Source organism: Centrocercus urophasianus, unplaced genomic scaffold (genome assembly GCF_019232065.1).
Source record: "Centrocercus urophasianus isolate 14NV4802_14NV808 unplaced genomic scaffold, USGS_Curo_1.0 seq_14, whole genome shotgun sequence".
Lineage (NCBI taxonomy): Eukaryota > Metazoa > Chordata > Aves > Galliformes > Phasianidae > Centrocercus > Centrocercus urophasianus.
The window spans coordinates 48,324,310-48,343,250 of record NW_024884586.1 but is presented as its reverse complement, the minus strand read 5'-3'; the positions used below and the strand labels follow the sequence as shown (position 1 = coordinate 48,343,250).

The window sequence follows — 18,941 nt, the reverse complement described above, 5'->3', positions numbered from 1 at the left end:
ACAAATGTCTTTGTGAGGCTCTCAGTCTGACAGGAGTGTCTGGAGAAGCTCTAATGTCGCTTCCCCACAAGCAGCTGTCTTCTGCATCCTCTTCATGGCCTCCTGGGGGACTTCTTGCTTAGCGAACGGTCTGTCCTTCCTTCCACATTCCCTCTGCATGGAGATTTTTGCTGAAGGGTTTCCTGCTCCTTTCTCTTCTCTCACACAGAGCTTTGCCTTCTCAGACACAGCAGTGCAACTGTTCACACTGGAATAGCTGAGATTTAAAGAAAGAGGAAAAAAGAGGCTATTTTTTTAACCCATACCAGAGTAATGATCTGTTTTCCAGCCACAGTCCCTGCACAGCTGGTGGGATGCAGCAGGTAACTAGCGACAGGACAAGAGGTAACAGCTTTAAGTTGCACCAGGGGAGGTTCAGGTTGGACATTAGGAAACAGTTCTTTACAAAGTGGTGATGCAGTGGCACAGCTGCCCAGGGAGTGATGGGGTCAACTGTCTGTGGAGGTGTTGAAGAAAATGGTAGATGTGGCCCTGAGGGACATGGTCTAGAGAGGGCACTGGCATGGGCTGATGGCTGGAGTTGATGATCTAGGGAAAGATCTCCATATCTTTCTAACCTTAATGATTGTATGATTCCAAGTGTAGGGACGCCCAACTCACTGCAGTGGGTGGGATGCAATTATTGTCCCCTTGTTTCTAGCACTTGTTCTCCTCTCTCACTTTGCATCAGGGTGTCAAATCATTGTGGTGACTCCATGGGAAGTGCCTGCCCCCTCACCTGATGGATGGGCACTGGTGTGAGAGAAAGTAAGGTGGTGTCTTCTCATGGGATCCCAAAGTCAGATCAGGTTAGAGCAAGGAGGAACTGGACCCTTGAGGGACATGCTCGAGGTGTTGATGGTTCCTGAAGTCTCCGATTTTGCCATAACAATACAAAGACGGTCACGTTTTGACAGGCTGGAATAGTTCTATCATCTGAATATTTTAACTTTTGTGTTAAAGTTCCTAATTCATGCTTGATAAATTTGGCCTGTGCATCTTGTTGACAGCGTGACAATGCGTCAGTGCTGTACAAATGCAAGGAAATGAACACGGGATGAAGCAGCCTGAAAAGAGCAGGATGAATGCATCACAGGCATGCTGTAGTTACCCATCACCCACCCAAACTGGTTTTGTTTGACAAAACAAAACAAAAAACCAGGAAATACTGCCAGGACATTTTGCTTCAGTTTAGGTTATTTGCTAGAATTGTTTGTGGTTAGGAATGAGCGCAAGGTTCACTTGTAATAATAATGTAACCATGGCAATATGTAACACAAGCTGATGTCAGTCTGATTGGCTGATAAGATTTATGTCCTAATATATAATCCAAGGCAATTAAGAAATGATTAGAAAATTAACATTAGAATAGATTAAAATAAAGTATTAGAGGTCTCGTGGCAGCTGTGGGTCTTAAGCACAGTCCCCAAGTGGTTGTTTCTGGATAATGTATCACCCTGCCCCAGACGTGCTGCATTACAGCAAGGAAAGCAATTGCCTTCATTTTACAAACAGGGAATTGTAATGTTCCTCTTAATTTCTGCAATTTCCTGCACTCATTTCAGTGTGGCCAGTCAGAAATTAACCTAGGAAAAACAACAGGTGGTATCTGCTCTCATTTCATCTAAAAGGAACTGAATGGTCAGGAGGGCTGGAGCATGAAAAGACAACTGCGTGCATCAGGATGTGGGCTTTGCTTGCTATCTCAGGCAATCAGCAGTGAGATGGGCAGCTGGAACTCTTGCCTCTTTGGTGCCTCAGTTTCTCTGTTGGCAAAATGCATGGAGATGGCAGCTCTAGCAAAACCCTGGAGCTGAATCTATGTGTGTTAGTCTCACTGCCCATCACGCAACTACTGCTTTCTTGGGACCACTGTTATACGACCAGTGGCAGCCATCTGCTGTTTCTCATCTCATAAGCTCTGTGGGGCAGAGCCGTTTCTTTATTTGCAGCATTGCTCCCACCTGGCAATATAATCGTTAAGAGGTGAGCCAGGATAATCAAAGAAGACAAGCATTTTCATAACCGCCTCTGCACCAGGCAGAATTACACCTCTCAACACATCCTAGCAACAGAGCTCTTCCTTCACATTCCCTCTTTTCTTTGCAAATAACTCACTGACTCCATCCGTGCAGCTTCCACGTGCAAGTTTAAGACAGACAGACTGGGAGGCCCTGGCACAGCTGCCCAGAGCTGTGGGTGCCCCATCCCTGCAGGTGCCCAAGGCCATGGATGGGGCCATGGGCAGCCTGAGCTGGTGAGGCACAACCCGACCTGTGGGAGGGAGTTGGAACTAGATGATCCCTTCCAACCCAAACCGTTCTGTGTTTCTACGTTTTTTCTTTGGGGATTTTCAGTTGATTAACCCAGTGAAGGCACAGCCACTGGACAGTGAAGTGTAAGAGTAAGTCCTTCAGGCGTTCGGTAGGCCAGGAGAGGAAATGCTTCCTGATTTGGAGACTTTTTTTCATAAGAGCTCTATTGTTTAGCCCTTACCAAGAGTTTTGGGATGTTTCGTTTGCTGAGATAGAGGCCTCCAAAGGTCAGCCAGTTGGAGCTCATCTGAGGACTTGGAACCTTCCTCTTGCTTCACGCTGTCTTTTCTCTGGAACAAATGACTGCAATGTAACTGGCAGGGGAGGAGCCAATTTTCCCAGTCTCCTTGTTCCTACTTTGACTACAGCAAATGCTTTACATGAGGATGATACCTAGCAAACACAACCTTTTGTCCAGCCTCTCCTCTCACTTCCCTCCTCTGGTTCCATTTTTCATCTATATTCCACTACCTGTCCTGCTGCTTACAGACTCTTTATGTAGAATCACAGGAACATACAATCATTAAGGTTGGAAAAGATCTCCAAGATCCCCATGCCCAACTTCAGCCCACCTCTCCCCCGCATCCCATGCCTGCTGCCCACGTCTCTCAGTGCCACATCTCCATGGTTCTGTAGCACCTCCAGGGTGGTGACCCCACCGCTCCCTGGGCAGCTGTGCCACTGCATTACCACTCTTTTGAGAAGAAATGTTTCCTAAAATCCAACCTGAACCTCCCCTGGAGCAAGTTGAGGCCGTTACTTCTCGTCTTAAAGCTGCTTTCTGCACAGTATTTCCCTAACCAAATTAGAGGGGCTGTATTTCATGCTCATTCTCTTTGGTCTTCCTGCTGCCTTCAAATTCTGTCTTCCTGGGTTCTCCCTCTGCTCTCCTCCATGACCCACACTCTGCTGAGCTTCACCCTTATTCTTGCACAGTCTTCTGTAACTCTTCCATCACTCCCAGTATCTTAGATCACATCTTTTCTTTCTAGTGTTCTCATCATTTTGACATTTCTTGCTGGCTGCTCATCATACACCTCTTGCACTGCTGTCCAGCCTTTTAAATCCTACTACTTCTCTGGCACTTTATTATTTCTCTGTCCATGTGTTGAAACCTGAGCATCTCTGCTACAGACTGCCCTTCCCTTCCTCTATGGTGCTCCCATCCAAGCGGTGAGTTTGGTTTAGTAGAATCATGCTGCATTCTGCTCTCCATGTGATGCGTGCAGCTGACAGGTTTGGCAGTCCTCGTGTTGCTTTTTCTTCCTGCAACTGATGCGCTGCGAAGGATGAACACAGAAATGTAAGCAGGGAGAACAGGAGACTGGCAGCATCCTGTCCTCTTCAGAGTGGCTTGGGAAGGAGGAATCGGACAGAAATCTGCAGTAAGTGGCAAAATAAATAAATGTGAGCATTAAGGCAGCAGCTAGCTAGTGTTGCATTTTATATTTGAAGTTATGTCTACCTTGCACAGTGCACAATAGCACAGAAAGAGCTGAAATAGCTCTGCATAAATATTGCATGAAGCCTTATGCACAAATGTATACGAAGCACAGAGCTACCTGCAAAATCTGGCTGAAGAGCATGAAGGAAAATGTGGACACTCTGTGGTTCCTTATCTGGAGAGCTGCTGGAACTGGCCTGGGGAGGTAACTGGCATTGCAACACAGCTTTCAGCATAAACATGTTCAGAGGGTGCTTTGTGCCAAGCGCCACACAGGAGATAAAGCCATGGAGCAGGCTTTTGGGTCAGAAGTGGTGCCCTATATGTTGTGGCGCTGGCACTGAGGCTGCTGTTTGTGGGCAGGGAGAAGTAGCATAAATAGAGGAGTGGAGGTGTTTTTGTTTCCAGTTTTATTCAGCAACCTCAGTCAACCTTTTGCCCTTGGGGTATCCCCTTGTCCTTTCAGTGGGTTCTCTCCAAGGCTGCAATTTCATGGTCTCTTGAATCCGGAGCGATACTGCTCCCCTGTTTCTGCTGCCACATGCAGCTCCACCTACATCAGCAGCAGAACAGGATCTACACATCGCTGTGCTGAGCACCTGCTGTCCATGCCAGGTGTATCTCAGAGGTGTTTCTTTGGGCTGGTTGTGTGCTGGAGTTGTTTTTAGCCTCAACCATCCTCCGCTCTGATGTGCGTGGCCTCAAACGTTTGGGAGGGACCAAGGGCTGGCTGTGGATGGCCTTTTTAGAAAGCAGTTTGCATTGGTTTGAAATGACTGTGAAATAACGATCTGGATTTACTGCAGGCTCTTTGTGACAAGGACCACCACCTACAGTGGATGAAGCAGGTGCCTCGCACCTCACAATGTACCCGTGTGCTGCAGACAGCATGGCAGCAGGAGGATAACCTCATCTGAGAGCTCTCAGAGCCAGCACACCACAGCCACAGCCTGAGCAGCCCAGGGTGAGCATTTCGCTATGCCCATAATGGCTGAGCCGCCCTATCGCAGACGAGCGTGCTTCCAAACAAACCCCACATTGTGAAGGGCTCCCTGAATGCTTCCTTCTCTCCCCTTCCATTCTCTACCCCTCAGAACAAGCCTGGAATTCAGTTTTTGTGCTATTTGCAGTGTAACATTTTCCTTTTTTTTATCTTCACTGTCTGCATTTTTCCCCCTCCCTCTTTCTACCGCCTGCCCATTGCAAATCTAATTGCACATCCCAGCCTGCAATTAGTTAATGTGCCCTCTGAAGTTCACTTCGTTATGGCTTTTCGGGCTGTGCAGCAAACACCTCTCCGCTGCTTTGATCCCTGTGCCCATGCTGCAGCCAGCACCAACAAGATACAATTCTGCCCTTTGTTTTTCAGCTGCAGTACCTTCTCCTCATCCTGCCACTCATTCAGGTGGGATATTGGCATCATAGAATTGTTTGAGTTGCAAAGGACCCGTACAGGACGTCTGGTCCCACTCCCTTGCAATGAACAGGGACACCCACAGCTCCATCAGGTATTCAGAGCCCATCCAGCCTGACCTTGAGTGTCTGCAGGTATGGGGCACCACCACCTCTCTGGGCAACCTGTGCCTCACTACTTTTCTTGCGAAAAACTTGCATCCAATCTAAACCTCCTCTTTTGGTTTGGAACCATTTCCCCTTGTCCCATCGCAACAGCCCCCACTGAAGATTCCTGTTTCAAACCCGTCGGGCTGCTGCTGGGGCGTGATCCAGAACTGGAGATTTTGGGAACACAGCGAGGACCTTTTGGAGGAGCAGATGGGCTCCGTCGCCTTCCAGCGGCTCACCGCGGGCAAGTCGGACCCCGACGGGGGCTCGGGCGGGGAGGCGGAGCGCTGCGGTCGCAGGAGGTGGAGGAGGACGAGGAAGCGGGCGTGGAGCCCGGGGAGCCCGAGGAGGGCGGAGCGGCGGTGGGCGGGCGCGGGGCGGCGGCAGCCGGGGAGGGAGCCGGGCGCCCCGCGGCCCATTCGCGAGCCGTAGCGGCGGCGGAGCGGAGCGGCGGAGCCGCGATGAAGCCGAGCCCGGCAGCGGCCGCCGCCGCGGCGGGACCGGGGTTGGGGCAGGCGGCGGGGGGACCCGATGCTCGCTGGAGAGAGAAAGGCGAAGCGGAGGCGGAGAGGCAGCGAACCCGCGAGCGGCTGGAGGCTACGCTGGCCGGGCTGGGCGAGCTGGAGTACCTGAGGCAGCGGCAGGAGCTGCTGGTGAAGAGCCTCCTGCTGCGGAGAGCCCCGGGAGCGCAGGGCGGCCGCGGGGAGCAGCAGGGCGAGGGGCCGCCGCCGCGCAGTCTGGAGGAGAAGTTCCTGGAGGAGAACATCCTCCTGCTGCGGCGGCAGCTGGTGAGCCGGGCACGGGGGGCTGGGGCGGGGAACGTCGCCGCGTCCCGCGGCACCGAGCCGGTCCGGGGGATGCTGCGGTGCTCCCCGGGGAGTGCGTGCCGGGCTCCGTTATCCCGCCGCCTGCCCGTCCCAGCCGTGCCCGCTGCCCGCAGCATCCCTCGGGGACGCGCCACGGCGACAAACGGGCGGAGGACGCCGGCACGGCACGGCACGGGAGAGCCGGCGTTCGAGCGGAGCACGGCGGCGGCCCCGGCTCTGGCGGAGGTTCCCTCCTCGCTTCGGTTTGGTTCCCTGAGCCGGGCTGGAGGCTGCCTGACCCGACTTCCATTCAAGGCAAGAGATGCGCTCCCGTTGCCTTGAATGGAAGTTAGAAGCGAGCTCCTGGGTTGGAACCCCGAGAGGAGGTAACGAGCGCTCTGGCACGGCCCGGATCGGGCGCCTTAAAAGAAGGGATGCTTTTGTTGGGAAGGCGCTTTGTCGCTTCTGTGGGAAGAGATGGAAGGCGGCAAGAAGCGGCAGATCATTTTTCAATGAAAATAGCGTACAGCTGTGCCTGGCCTTCTTTTGTGCACGGCTCAGCATTTGCTTTCACCGAGAAGCAGGACTGCGTGATTTATTTGCTTGTTTCCCCCCCTCCCTCGTTTTTTTTTTTTTTTTTTTTTTTTAAATTTTTATTTTATTATTATTATTATTATTTTTGCTTCTTTTGGCTTTGGCACATTCACTGTGCCATTTCAAGAATGGTTTCCCTCTACAAAATGCCAGTGAAACGATCTTGCTGCTTGCACAGTAATGGATGCCAAAGAGCCGTATTGAAGTAGTGGGGATTCACTGCCCCCACTTCCTTCCCCCCCCAAAAAAAGGGATCCTTGATAATGATCCATTCGTGCACTTGACATTGCAGACTGGGACCAACCACACTGCTGGCTGGGGATGCTGGTGGCAGTAGGTGGCGCAGAGTCACCACCCAAACCCTCTGCTCTGAAAGGTGGGCAAAGGTTGGCTCGTCCCTTTGGTTCTCCAAGGATGGTGTTCAATGCCAGCACAGCTTCAAATGGCCTCGTTAGTACTAGCAGCATTTGCTTTCCCTTTGCTTGAGGATTGGCCCAGCCTCGGGGAAAGGTTGTCCTTGATTTAATGGGTCTAGAGCATCAAAACTCTTTGCTCTGAACGTATCAGAGCACCGCTGGGCTCAGATCAAATGATGCACTTAGGAAAAAAAGAGAAACCTCCCTCCTGCTTCCCCCAAAGTCAGAGCAATTAAAGAGTATGAAGCAGAACAGGTGATGGATAAGCAACACTGTAATACACACAGGGAAACTGATTGCTTGACCGTGGGTTAATGACTGCCTCACAAAATCATTTCTTACTGCTTATTTTATGCCATCAAATTCCCTTCATAAATAGCCCTAAGTTCATCTCCCAGCAATTTTGTACAATTATAATGGGAGAAGAGGAAGAATGACCCTTCCTGTTGGCACTGCTAAACTAATAAAAGGGCTGCAGTCCCAGCTCTGGGAATCCTGCTGCCTATATGGTGGAACATGGCCTTACACTGCAGCAGAACGAGGCGGTTCCCTCACGACAGACACTTGTTGGCAGAGCTTTTCCATCCCATTGTGTGAACAGATGTGCGCTTTGACTGGATCACTGTGCTGGTGAACATCCCCTGTTACATTGGCAAGGCTGTGTTTTCACTGAAGGGACCCATTTTGTATGCACAGGTCTGGTTATACCATATCATACAGAACAGCTTTGTTGTTACAGCTGTGTTCTTGCAACAGAGTGCTTTGCCAGCACAGTGTATTGTGGGGCATGCTCCTTATGTAGAACTGGCTGGAAGAGGCTGGAGTGGAGTGCCTGCATAATTCTTCAGTTAAGTATTTATCCAGAGGGCCTATCTAGAATGTCAGGACTTTCTCCTGTTTTTATCATTATTTTTTAAAGAAAAAGGGATTCACATGGCCTTGAATGCAGAAGGCTGATTGTCCTTGGAACCCCTTCATGCTTGCCCCACTGAAGTAGCTGATGTTTGCCATCTTGTTTTCCAGAACTGCTTGAGGAGGAGGGATGCTGGCCTATTAAATCAGTTGCAAGAGCTAGATAAGCAAATTAGTGACCTCCGTCTGGACGTGGAAAAAACGACAGATGAACACCTTGAGACAGACAGTCGTCCAAGTTCAGGTGAGGCCAATGGTCAGCATGATGGAGCCTCCCATGGTACCTGGAATTAAGCTGCCTGCAGTTCTTAGTGTTGCCACCACGAATGTCTGTGACATGTTCACGCTCTGATAATTAGTGCCAACTGGGAAAGTTCACCTGCTGCTGGAAAGGCTGCTGTTTTTCGGCAGAGAAATGTTTCAGGCTGAATTAAGATTTTCGGTGTTTGGGTCAATTTTTTTCTCAAGGCCCCCCACAAAACTTCCATTCCTCCTGCATATTAGGAAGGAGGTTGCAGGGAAAGTGGCAAAAGGAAGCGCCAGTGGCAGAGGAAAGATGTCGGAGTTGATCTTATAACCAGGTGGAGTGCTGAGTCTAATAATTTAATCCCTGTTGTATTGAGTTTCATTCTGTTCTGACTGCATTGGAGCCAGTAAATGGTATTCAACTGTGGGGAGCCTTCCACAGAGGATCTAGGCTTGTTCTGACAGCATTGAGGAGTGGAGGACCTACCAAGCAATCACTTGCACTGTTAAAACCATTGCTTAGTTCTAATTTGAACTTGACTCGTTCCCATACTGATTTTTCAAATGCTTTTTCCCTGTAGACTAAGGTCTTTCTACTGCCAAGCCTTTTCTCCTCTTGGAGGTGCTATATATTTTAATTCCCAGGCTTTTTTGATGAGCTAAACAGGTCAGTTCATTAAGTCATTGGTTTCAAGGCATTTTTCCAAGCTCTTAAATAGTTTTATGGCTCCATTCCAGTTTTTTAGCTTTGTTTTAAGCTTGCTAGATTTGAGGACTAGGCACACTGTTCTAATGTCTTTCTTACCACTGCCATGTAGGCTGGTGAAGTCATTTCCCACCTGCTATTCATTAGTCTCTTTGTACATCCAACAATCTCGTTAGCCTTTTTTTTGGCCATACTATTAAGCTTGATTGAGCTACTTTTCCATGCTGACTAAGTCCTTTCCAGGAGTATCATTTTCCAGAATGCATCCTCATTCTGCAGACATGCCCAGAATTCCTTTTTCCTAAATGTACAATTTAAGTCTTGTTTATAGTGTGTTGCATTTTTCTAAAGTAGACCCGGTTTACCTGGAAGTTTTTCTGCCTGCACTCCTTTCTTGTCATCCTAAATACTACATGTTTGTCCAGAACTTGATGAAAATAATGGATAGCATTGGCCCCAACTCTTGGCAAAGATCTGCAGTCAAGTGATAGCTGGGGAGTTTGCGGTGGAAGGTAGAATGCACTGTTACATGAGTGGGCTGGCCAACACAGCCTTGAGCCTTCTTGCTAAAATCCATAATCCCCTGTTAAAGTTAAAACCTCAACCCCTATAAAAGCTTAAAAAAAATAGTTTAAGATTTCATATGTTGAGCAAAGTTGTGTTCTTTTAAGTGCTTTACTGTTAAACGGGATTCTTTGTAAGGATATTACTAAATTGTGCGCTGTTTTTTTGGACGACTGAATGAAATCCCCATACTAATTGCAAGAGTAAGCCAACATAAACATGAGCTGCACTGCTTTTTTAGGGGCACAAATGGTAACTTTATGTAGACATAACTAATATAAATGCAAACTCTTATTTTTGCAGGGTTTTATGAGCTGAGTGATGGAGCTTCTGGATCGCTCTCCAATTCGTCTAACTCTGTCTTCAGTGAGTGTTTATCCAGTTGCCATTCTAGCACTTGCTTTTGCAGCCCTTTGGAGGCAACACTGAATATCTCAGATGGACGCCCTAAATCTGCAGGTATAGTAAAAGCAGGTCGAATGCATCATACTCCAGGAGGTGGCTTTGGCTTTGGAAATACTGCCTCAGGAGTATCTGGGTTGGATTAACCCTTCTTCTTTCCATTTGACGTGCTGTGCTCTGAAAAGATTCCAGTGCCTATCATGTACATGTGTTGCAAAGAAGGACCGTTTCTTCTCCACTGCTCCATCTTTGCTTGTGAATCTGCCCCTCTAAGCACATGAAAATAACGTGTGAAAATATGGCAGCTGCTCTACCCAGCAGAGGGCAGTGGTACATATGCACAAAAACACATTAGTCGGCTAATTTCTCGTGATTTCTTTAAGAAAAGCATTTCTACTAAACAGCAATAATTAGAGGTACCTCTGCAGCCATGCGATATAGATGTACCATTGTCATTGCTGAAAGTGACTGAGTAGGGAGCTAGCTGCGGGTTGCAAGTCGTTCTATTTGCAGCAGTCTTTTGTTCAGTTCTGATGGTCCTCAACACCCAGGTGACTGAGCTTTGTTCTCCATTTATATATTAGAGACGAATAGACATCACAAACAGACTAAAAGTACTTTGTCTCTTTGGCACAGAGCTGTCGAATTTCCTTTGACATTAGGCTGAAGTTGCAATCTTTTAACATGTATGACAGTAAAATAGGAAGGCCACCTCTGTCTGTTGTCCAGGTAGGACACTTCAGTAGGACTTCTGCGATTGAGCATTACTGCTTGACATCACAGCCACACTCATTCAGAAGCCTTAGTCCAGTCTGGGTTGTGGAGGGTGCTCCTAACCATAGTATTTCCAATTTCCATTCTGCTCTTTAAGGTTAACTTGTAGTGAAATTTTGTGAATCGAGGATAAAATACTTCAAGCTCTTCTGACTCAGAAACGGGAAAATTCAGCCTGGGATACATTGATTCTGAGATGCTGAGAACTCCTCTAAGTTATCCTTTGAGCAGCTTGAGGTAATTTAATGTTCCCTGTTGAAAGGTATATCAGCCAAACATAAAAACATGCACAGGGCTTTTCAGCAGATTACTTTCCTTTTTTTTTTTTTTCTGTATGCAACACAAAAATCTAAAGCTCCCGTTAATCATGCTGTCTCATTTATAGGAATGAAATTTCTCAGTCTGGCACATTTCAAAGAAGTCTTTTTGGCAACATTTCCTGACTCTGACATAGAATTTAGGAAATGTGGGAAAACTGGGAGGTGATCTGGAGGAAGTTCCTGTTCTTGACTTCCCTTTCTCTCCTGCCCACACAGGAGCATCATCGTTATCAGCTAATTTCATCAAAGTATGTGAGACCTCTTTTGAAATAAACTTAAGATAAGGAGCAAGCACTGAGCTTTCAAATTTGAGCACTCTGGCTGAAGTTTCTAGCCCAAGGGTAGAAAACAGGACTGACAGTGATCTGCCAGGATCGTTTAGGTTGTCCCTCTAACCAAGAAGATCAAGCGAACTAGACCTTAATAAAATCATGATCTTAGGTGCTTGGATTGAAGCCTTGCTGCTAAGGTTGCTTATATCCGACGTAAGTGCCTTAGTTATTAAATCTGACTCATGCATCTTGAAAGGCACTGGATTTCTCTTAAAGAACTCTCTTTGCAGAGCCAAGGCCTGGGTACTGGTTGTATTGACCTGCACTCTTGTACTTATGTGGAAATATTAGCCTATTTCCCATTCTTTAATTCTTTATTGTTCAAAGTGAACTGACATTATTACAGTCATAAAACAGGTAGGATGCTCATGTTAATAATCTGGATTTTCTTTTATATTCCAAGATATACTTGGAAAAATATGGAAGTGAAGCTTGTCAATAAGCTAGAAGCAATTTATTGGTCTCTTGTCCATGTTTTCATGTTTCCCTTTGCATTTAACGGAGTAAAATATAAAACTCATGCATGCTGAGACCCACAGTGAGTTATACAAGTGACTGTGTAGCACAGAAACGTGGTGTTTAAGTGGCTTGGATGTAGAACAAGAAGCTCTCAGCATCCTGGACCCAAGAGGGCTCTGGGTTTTATTTTTTCAGTGAAGAAGTCGTGTTGGCACAAACCCTCCATAGATGCAGTTAGGAAGAAACCCTCAGACCCTTTTACAGCTGTTGAACAGCATCCCTGAGTGTGAGGTTTCTCCTATTTGAACAGCAGTGCTGTAGTGAAAGCGTTTGTATAGATGAGTCCGGTGCTCCTGACAGCATGTGAAAAGCAGCAGAACTGTCACTGGCAAGCTCTAAACTCTTCTAAATGCCTTTCAGATCTCATAGGCTGGATGGATTATAATAAAGAAAGCCAACATGAGGACCAGACCGCGGGCTCTGTGTGTCGCTCTTTGTCCACACCGCACTCAAATTCCCTCGATGTCGTTGCAGATGTCCACCCAAAGTACCAGTGCGATCTGGTGTCTAAAAACGGGAGTGACGTCTACCGGTACCCCAGCCCACTCCATGCGGTAGCTGTGCAGAGTCCTATGTTCCTTCTCCCTGTGACTGAGAACCCCCAGCGAGAAGAGGAGAGGCTTGGCTGTGACATTACCGATGTTTGCACCGGATCTGAAACAGACTCAGGAAAAGCAACCGATGCCTTTCTCCCGCCAGGCTCCTGGCCTGCCTCGTGCCCGTCTGCCAGCAAGAGGATAGATGGCTACATCTTAAGCCTGGTTCAGAGAAAGACTCACTCTGTAAGGACTAACAAACCAAGGACAAGTCTCAACGCCGATCCCACCAAAGGGATCTTGCGACACGGCAGCATGTGTGTCAGGCAGGCTGCCGGGGCGGTTTCACACAGCAACGTGGTGAACCTGAAGAGCGCGAAGCAAGTGAGCTTGCCATCCAGCGGGGCAACTGCTTCAGAGAACACGGCTCCCTCCCCGCTCAAGCAGAGGCCGAGGGAAGCAGGTGGTGAGCAGGTGGAGAGCAGAAAGGTGCTTTTGCCAGCGGCTTTTCCACCCAGCGAACTCCAGAGCAAGCAGCAGCCGCGGGGTGCCAAGGCGGTGCCTGCAGAGCTCAGCCGGCACGCGGTGGCTGCCACGGGGGATGTCTCCAAGGAAGGCAGCCAGCACTTCGCTGCGTCTCCCAAAGAGAGCCCAGGGAAGCCGGTGGTGCTGCAGCCAGAGACCAGGGTCAGCCAGCCGCCCAAAAAGGTCCTGCTGAAGGGCGGCTCGCAGGCAGCTCACTCGTCGTCGCCTCCTGTGGAGGAGAGGCCCACGCTGGACTTCAAAAGTGAGGGCTCTTCCTCTCAGAGCCTCGATGACGGATTGCTGGTGAACGCCCAGTACATCCCAGCCCAGCAGCAAAGCGTTAAGCTCCACAAAGGCACCAGGAACGTCAAGATTTTGAAAAGCTCTGCGCTGAAGCACAGGCCACACCTCGCCAACGGGCTTGAGAACGGTGCTCAGGCCTTGCGGGAGAAAGGCAAGCCAACCGGCAAGAAGTGCCGCTTTCCCGATGAGTTGGATACAAATAAGAAACTGAAAAAGCCCTCCTCAAGGGGGAAGCGCGGCGGCGGTCTGCAGCCAGAGTCAGGCCTCCAAGGGCGGCCAGCCAGTCTGCATAAATCTGTGGTCAGGTCTCACGGACACGGCCGGGAGGTGGTGGTGGCCAAACCAAAACATAAGCGGGCTGACTACCGCCGGTGGAAGTCTTCAGCGGAGATCTCCTACGAGGAGGCGCTGCGGAGGGCAAGGAGGAACCGACGGGACGGCGTAGGAGTCTACGCTCAAGTTCCTCTGCCGTATGTCAGCCCTTACGCCTATGTGGCCAGTGACTCGGAGTACTCGGCAGAGTGCGAGTCTCTGTTCCACTCCACAGTGGTGGACACGAGTGAGGATGAGCAGAGCAACTACACAACGAACTGCTTCGGAGACAGCGAGTCCAGCTTGAGCGAGGTGGAGTTCGTCGGGGAGAGCACCACCACCAGCGACTCTGATGAGAGCGGGGGTCTCATCTGGTCCCAGTTTGTCCAGACGCTCCCCATCCAGACCGTCACCGCTCCGGAGCTGCACGAAAATGCGGCAAAGGCCTTTGTCAAAATCAAAGCCTCCCATAACCTCAAGAAGAAAATCCTGCGCTTTCGGTCAGGCTCCCTGAAGCTCATGACGACCGTCTAGTGAAGTGACTTGGTGGAATGTATCTGTTTCTGCTTTTGGAAGCAAGGTGCTTTTGTGTACATATTACCACAGATTTTTTTTTTTTTTAATACAAATATTTAAAACTTAAGGTAAATTATGTCGCTTGTCTTCTGAACTTGGGTGGATACTAGTGCCTTTCAAATGGAAATAAAAGACCATTACACTTGTCTAAAAAACCATAACACTGCCATTTCAGTGGTGAACAGCCTCCAGTGCATAGTATCAGAAGGCTTGGAAAAAAAGGCTCATGTTTTGGGGAATGGATCATCCTTGCCTAGATTTTTCCAGTTCTGGGTCTTATACAGGGTATCAACAGCTTAAGGTCATAAATTTTTAGGGGAAAAGGGGGAGGGAGTGTGGGTGGTCTCAGTGTTTTTGCTTGTCCCTTTCTGCTGCTCCTGGTGCCACATCTTGAACTTGTTCCTCCTGACAGTCCAGCCTGTTCTGTTTCTTTTTCTCATTGATTCTCTTCTTGAAGCTGGCCCTGTCCTCCCCCAACCTTCTCCCGTGAGGAAAGGGCTCCTGGTAAATCCATCTCCAAGGTTAAGTTGCCTTCTCAGGAGCGCACTCTGCTCTGATTTCCTGGGAGTCCCGGTGCGGACTGTGGTGTTGTTTGGAATAAACTGTTGGAGCAGCTGACCAAGGCTTAGTAACTTCAGTATATTGTGTAAAACTGCTTTTGAAAAGAAAAACAAACCATATGCATGTCACGTGCATGATTATCAGTAGTTTTAATATTCCTGTTGATGTCCAATTTACTGTACATCATCAATGGCTGTTTTTATATATATATATCATTGTGTAAATTAATATAACACATCATATGCTGTAATAAACAGTCTGTTTTAATTTTTTTTTTAAGTTTGTTACATTGGGACAGACTCAATCTTACAATGGTTTTGTACTGGCGTTGTCACCACGTCAGTGTCTCTTTAATGTGGCCTGTTAACATTCCCTGGAATTCGGTCGTGCAGGAAATGGAGCAAGTTTAAAATGTTGCTGTGTGTGTGATTTGTGCTCTGAGAGAACTGGATAGCCATGGCTCTTCTTGTTCTTCCAGTGACTTGCATTTTTAAGGGCAGGATGGGACTGAGGACACTTCTGAAACCTACTGTAGGGAGCCCAGTTTATCAGGGTGTTGGACTGGATGATCCCAGGGGATCCTTCCAACTTCTGCAATTCTGCAGTTCTTCAGGGTGTTGCTTATGAGCAGCTTGCATTGTGGAGCAGATGGCAATGTAATATTAATCCTCCTTGCTTCAGGGTGCTTGAAGACCTTGGTTGGTACAACTGAAGGGTGAATGGTAGGGTGCTGTAACCAAATGGATCTGTGTAATGCAGCAGGTGTGCCTCTGAAGTGATCGGTAAATGGATTGCCCAAAGTTGTGGGCTCAGGGTGCTCTGCCTGGCCAAGGAGAGCGTGAGCTTGGTGAACCTGGTAGGAATTTTTCGGGTGTGTGTGCAGCCCGTTTGGTCCACAGCAACATCAGCAGAGAGGTACATTCTTCCATGGTTCCTCTGTGTCCTTCCTGCTGTCACCTGCTGTAAGGCAGAGCAGTACTTTGTCAGGTTTCCTTGTGTAGCAAATGTGGGAAGGAGACATTCACCAAGAATTAAATGTCTCTATGAACAGCTTCTGAGACAGTGGTAACAGTTTTTCTAAGTGGTGGATTTGATCTTAACTTGCAGGCTGCAGTGAATCCCCGCTGTTAGATGTCTCTGACAGTACATGCTTTCTGTTACTTTTTGTAAGGGGCCATGCAGTATGGTCACAAGTTTTTGAGTACAGGAACCTCAAAAGTCCTTTCATTTCCATCTTCCATGATACAGGAGAAGCTGTACCTCACCTTAGCTGGTCTTAACCCTCCTGTAGCTTTGCATGTGGAAGGGCAGCCTGCATACATACAGAAAACATAAAATGTTATATATACATTTTGTATATTAATATAGAATAGTTATTCCAGAAATTGTGGGACAATGACTGCCTCTACAGAGAGGGGAGAGGAGAAATGTTTGTTACTCAACACAGTTCTGCTGAAGCTGAGAGCAACTCAATATATTCTGTTAATAACAGATGGGTGTTATATCAAACAAAGGGAATGTCAAGAAGCTTATCAAACCTAGTGGTTTCTTTCCTAGAATATCTCTTAATCATGCCACATAATCTCTCTTCAAGCAAGAAAACCACGTGCAAATCCCTATAAATCTCCTCAAAGGTGCAGCAGAGAGGAGCTGCAGACATACACTCTGTGTCTGACTGTAAAGGAGATGCTGGTGGGAAGACAACCTGACCAGTGGCTTTGGAAAGGCAAGTTTTAATTGCAGTGCTGGAATGCATTTTCTCTTACTGGCTGAAGGAGGCTGGTTTTCAAAAGCAAGCTACTAAATAGTTTCTGTTTTGATAATTGAGTAAAAGAATAAGAAAATAAACACCTAAATATCACTAAGGTTGTATCAGCTGCAACCAGTGCATTCTGTAGCACTCTCATGGAATAACTTACTACCAGATGGGGAAATGTGCTGATGGTATCTCTTTCAATTGCATCTGACTCCTTTCAGTTTGCAGAAGGATTTTTCCTTTTCCTACATGATTTAGGTAAGCATCCCAAATCATTTAAACAGGCCTTGATTTTTTTTTACCTCTCACTTTCCTCTTTTTTTTTTTTTTTTTTTTTTTTGAATAAAAGATCTTACAGTGCTGGAAAAGTACTTGATATCCCAGCACATTCTCTTCTCTGGTTCCAATTTAGGAAACACTACCTCTGTTAGTAAGTTTTTGCAATGCTAGGTTGAAAAACATCTGCAAATCTTGGAGACCAGTTGAATATCTGGCACTTCTTTAAGCTACCTGGCTTTCCAGCTCCGCAGCCTTGAGCCCTTACCAATGCACTTTTTTTAATATTTGTGTTTTAATTATGCCCAGTGCTTATGGCAGTCTTTGGAAGTCAGAAGCTGTGAGGTTTGTCTTCAGCGCCCGGGGGCCTGTTTCAAGGGGAGGAATAATTGTAGTGAGGATGGTTGGGTTTGTACCCCTGTGCTTCATAAGCAGAGCAAACGCTTAGCAAGAGCAGACTCCTTTGTCTGGGTTCCTTGTGATTTAGGTTATATAGTGTTGCTGTACATCTCCCAGCTGTTCCCTGATGAGGTGCTTCAGACGGAGTCTTTCCAATCCATACAAGATATCTACTTTTTCTCCTGGCATGGGGTTCATCCTGGATAAAGACTGACAACGGATTCCCCACAACAGAGTCCTGCACCTTCCCTAACCCCAATCTGTCTGTTGGAAGGTCAGAGCTCTTCAGGTGGCAGCCAGCAAAGCCATCCCTGAGGAACCTGAATCCTTTTTTGCCACAGAGAGCAAGAAGGTTTTTATTAGCTGTGATGGCCACTCAGCAGATGATTCACCACACTGAGTTTGGCTCTCCTGCAGCATGTGATAAAGGCATTTTTAATAGCTGCATCAAGCATCTAGCCTGTATCTTTGGAGGCACCAACAATCACGCATACAAGTAAGCTGGTATGAGAAAATTGAACCATTCTCAACTCTTTGCAATGTAATACTTACACTGACAGTTCCTGTGCACAGTTCCAAGAGGATACAGAGACTGCAAACCAATAGAAACAATTTGTAAAGCCCAAATCTATCTTTCAAATCTGCTTTTCCCGTGATTTGCTCTAAACCTCCAAAGGGATTGTGTCGAGGCTCCTTGCACAGAATGGTGTTTTATTTCTCTGGCAAAATAGAACAGATAGATCAAACAATTGCTCTGGGACTTAAAAATCCCACAATGCTGGAATGAGGGGAGACATGGAAACAAGTGGGACATCGGTTAAAAGGGATAAAAGAAAGTGAGTGCTTTTTTTCTTCTTTTGCTCAGCAAGGAATTTGCTGCCACAGGCAATAGCGGCACAGATGTAATGTCAGCAAGTTCAAAGGAGATAGACGAGGTATTACAGACAAGGTATTATAGACAAGTAAGGAGGGAAGGATGTGTGCTCTACCATCCCCAGTAATGACCGTGAAAGCTGGGAGAGCCGTGGGGTGAATGGACTTCAGAGAGTGGCCAGGTTTGCATGCTCTCTCTGAAGACTGTTGCAAGTATTGAAGAACCATTAGGTGAGAAGACTGTGATCTTCGTTTAGCTTTTGGGAGTTGTCTGTGCAACAGATTTCCCCCAGTCTTCTTCATTCTTTTGTGCTCACAACTGTTGCTGAAAATGAGGTTTGTGTTGCTGTGTAAGGAAATTTACTTTGCACGCTTGGTTGATGGTGGCATATACTTCTTAAAACAGTGGACATGTGTTTCTGGTCACTCACGTCCTCTAGCAAAATAATTTAATTCCATGCTTTCACAAGCACAGTCCGTGCTGAAGTCCCGTATGAATTCCAATTCAAGCAGGACTGGTGGTCTGCATGAGGGTAGAAGGGCTCTTTAGAGGGCTCTGTATTGTTGGGTTGATAGCTGATTCCAATTGTGTGATGTGCAACAAGACGAAATATGGGTGCTGCACCAGGGTCACAGAATCTTCATGCGGTGATACAGGCTTGGGGAAGAGTGGCTGAAGAGCTGCCTGGCAGAAAGGGACTTGGGGTGCTGGTTGACAGCCAGATGAACATGAGCCAGCCCAGGTGGTCATGTCATCATGACCTGCATCTGCAGTATGGGTCAGCAGGGCTGTGGAAGGGACTGTCCTGTTGTACATGGCACTGGCACCTCGAATAATGTGTTCAGTTCTGAAGAGTATAAAAGAAGGGTAT

At 47.6% G+C, this 18,941-nt stretch overlaps 1 protein-coding gene across 1 annotated transcript; it reads left to right on the top strand.

The window, feature by feature from the left end:
- The first annotated feature begins 5,822 nt into the window (after positions 1–5,822).
- On the top strand, positions 5,823–15,032 carry DACT1 (dishevelled binding antagonist of beta catenin 1). The gene is made up of 4 exons (XM_042814717.1): positions 5,823–6,149; positions 8,201–8,333; positions 9,909–10,064; positions 12,313–15,032. The coding sequence occupies exons 1-4, from the start codon at positions 5,823–5,825 to the stop codon at positions 14,160–14,162; spliced, it is 2,466 nt and encodes an 821-aa protein (XP_042670651.1). The 3' UTR covers positions 14,163–15,032.
- The last annotated feature ends 3,909 nt before the right edge of the window (positions 15,033–18,941 follow it).

What these genes read in the sequence shown, in the direction of transcription:
- DACT1 (XM_042814717.1), top strand. Translation starts at nt 5,823, where the DNA reads ATGAAGCCGAGCCCGGCAGCGGCCGCCGCCGCGGCGGGACCGGGGTTG. An exon ending in TCCTGCTGCGGCGGCAGCTG is followed by an intron (nt 6,150 to 8,200) that starts GTGAGCCGGGCA and finishes CTTGTTTTCCAG; the next exon opens with AACTGCTTGAGGAGGAGGGA. An exon ending in AGACAGTCGTCCAAGTTCAG is followed by an intron (nt 8,334 to 9,908) that starts GTGAGGCCAATG and finishes TTATTTTTGCAG; the next exon opens with GGTTTTATGAGCTGAGTGAT.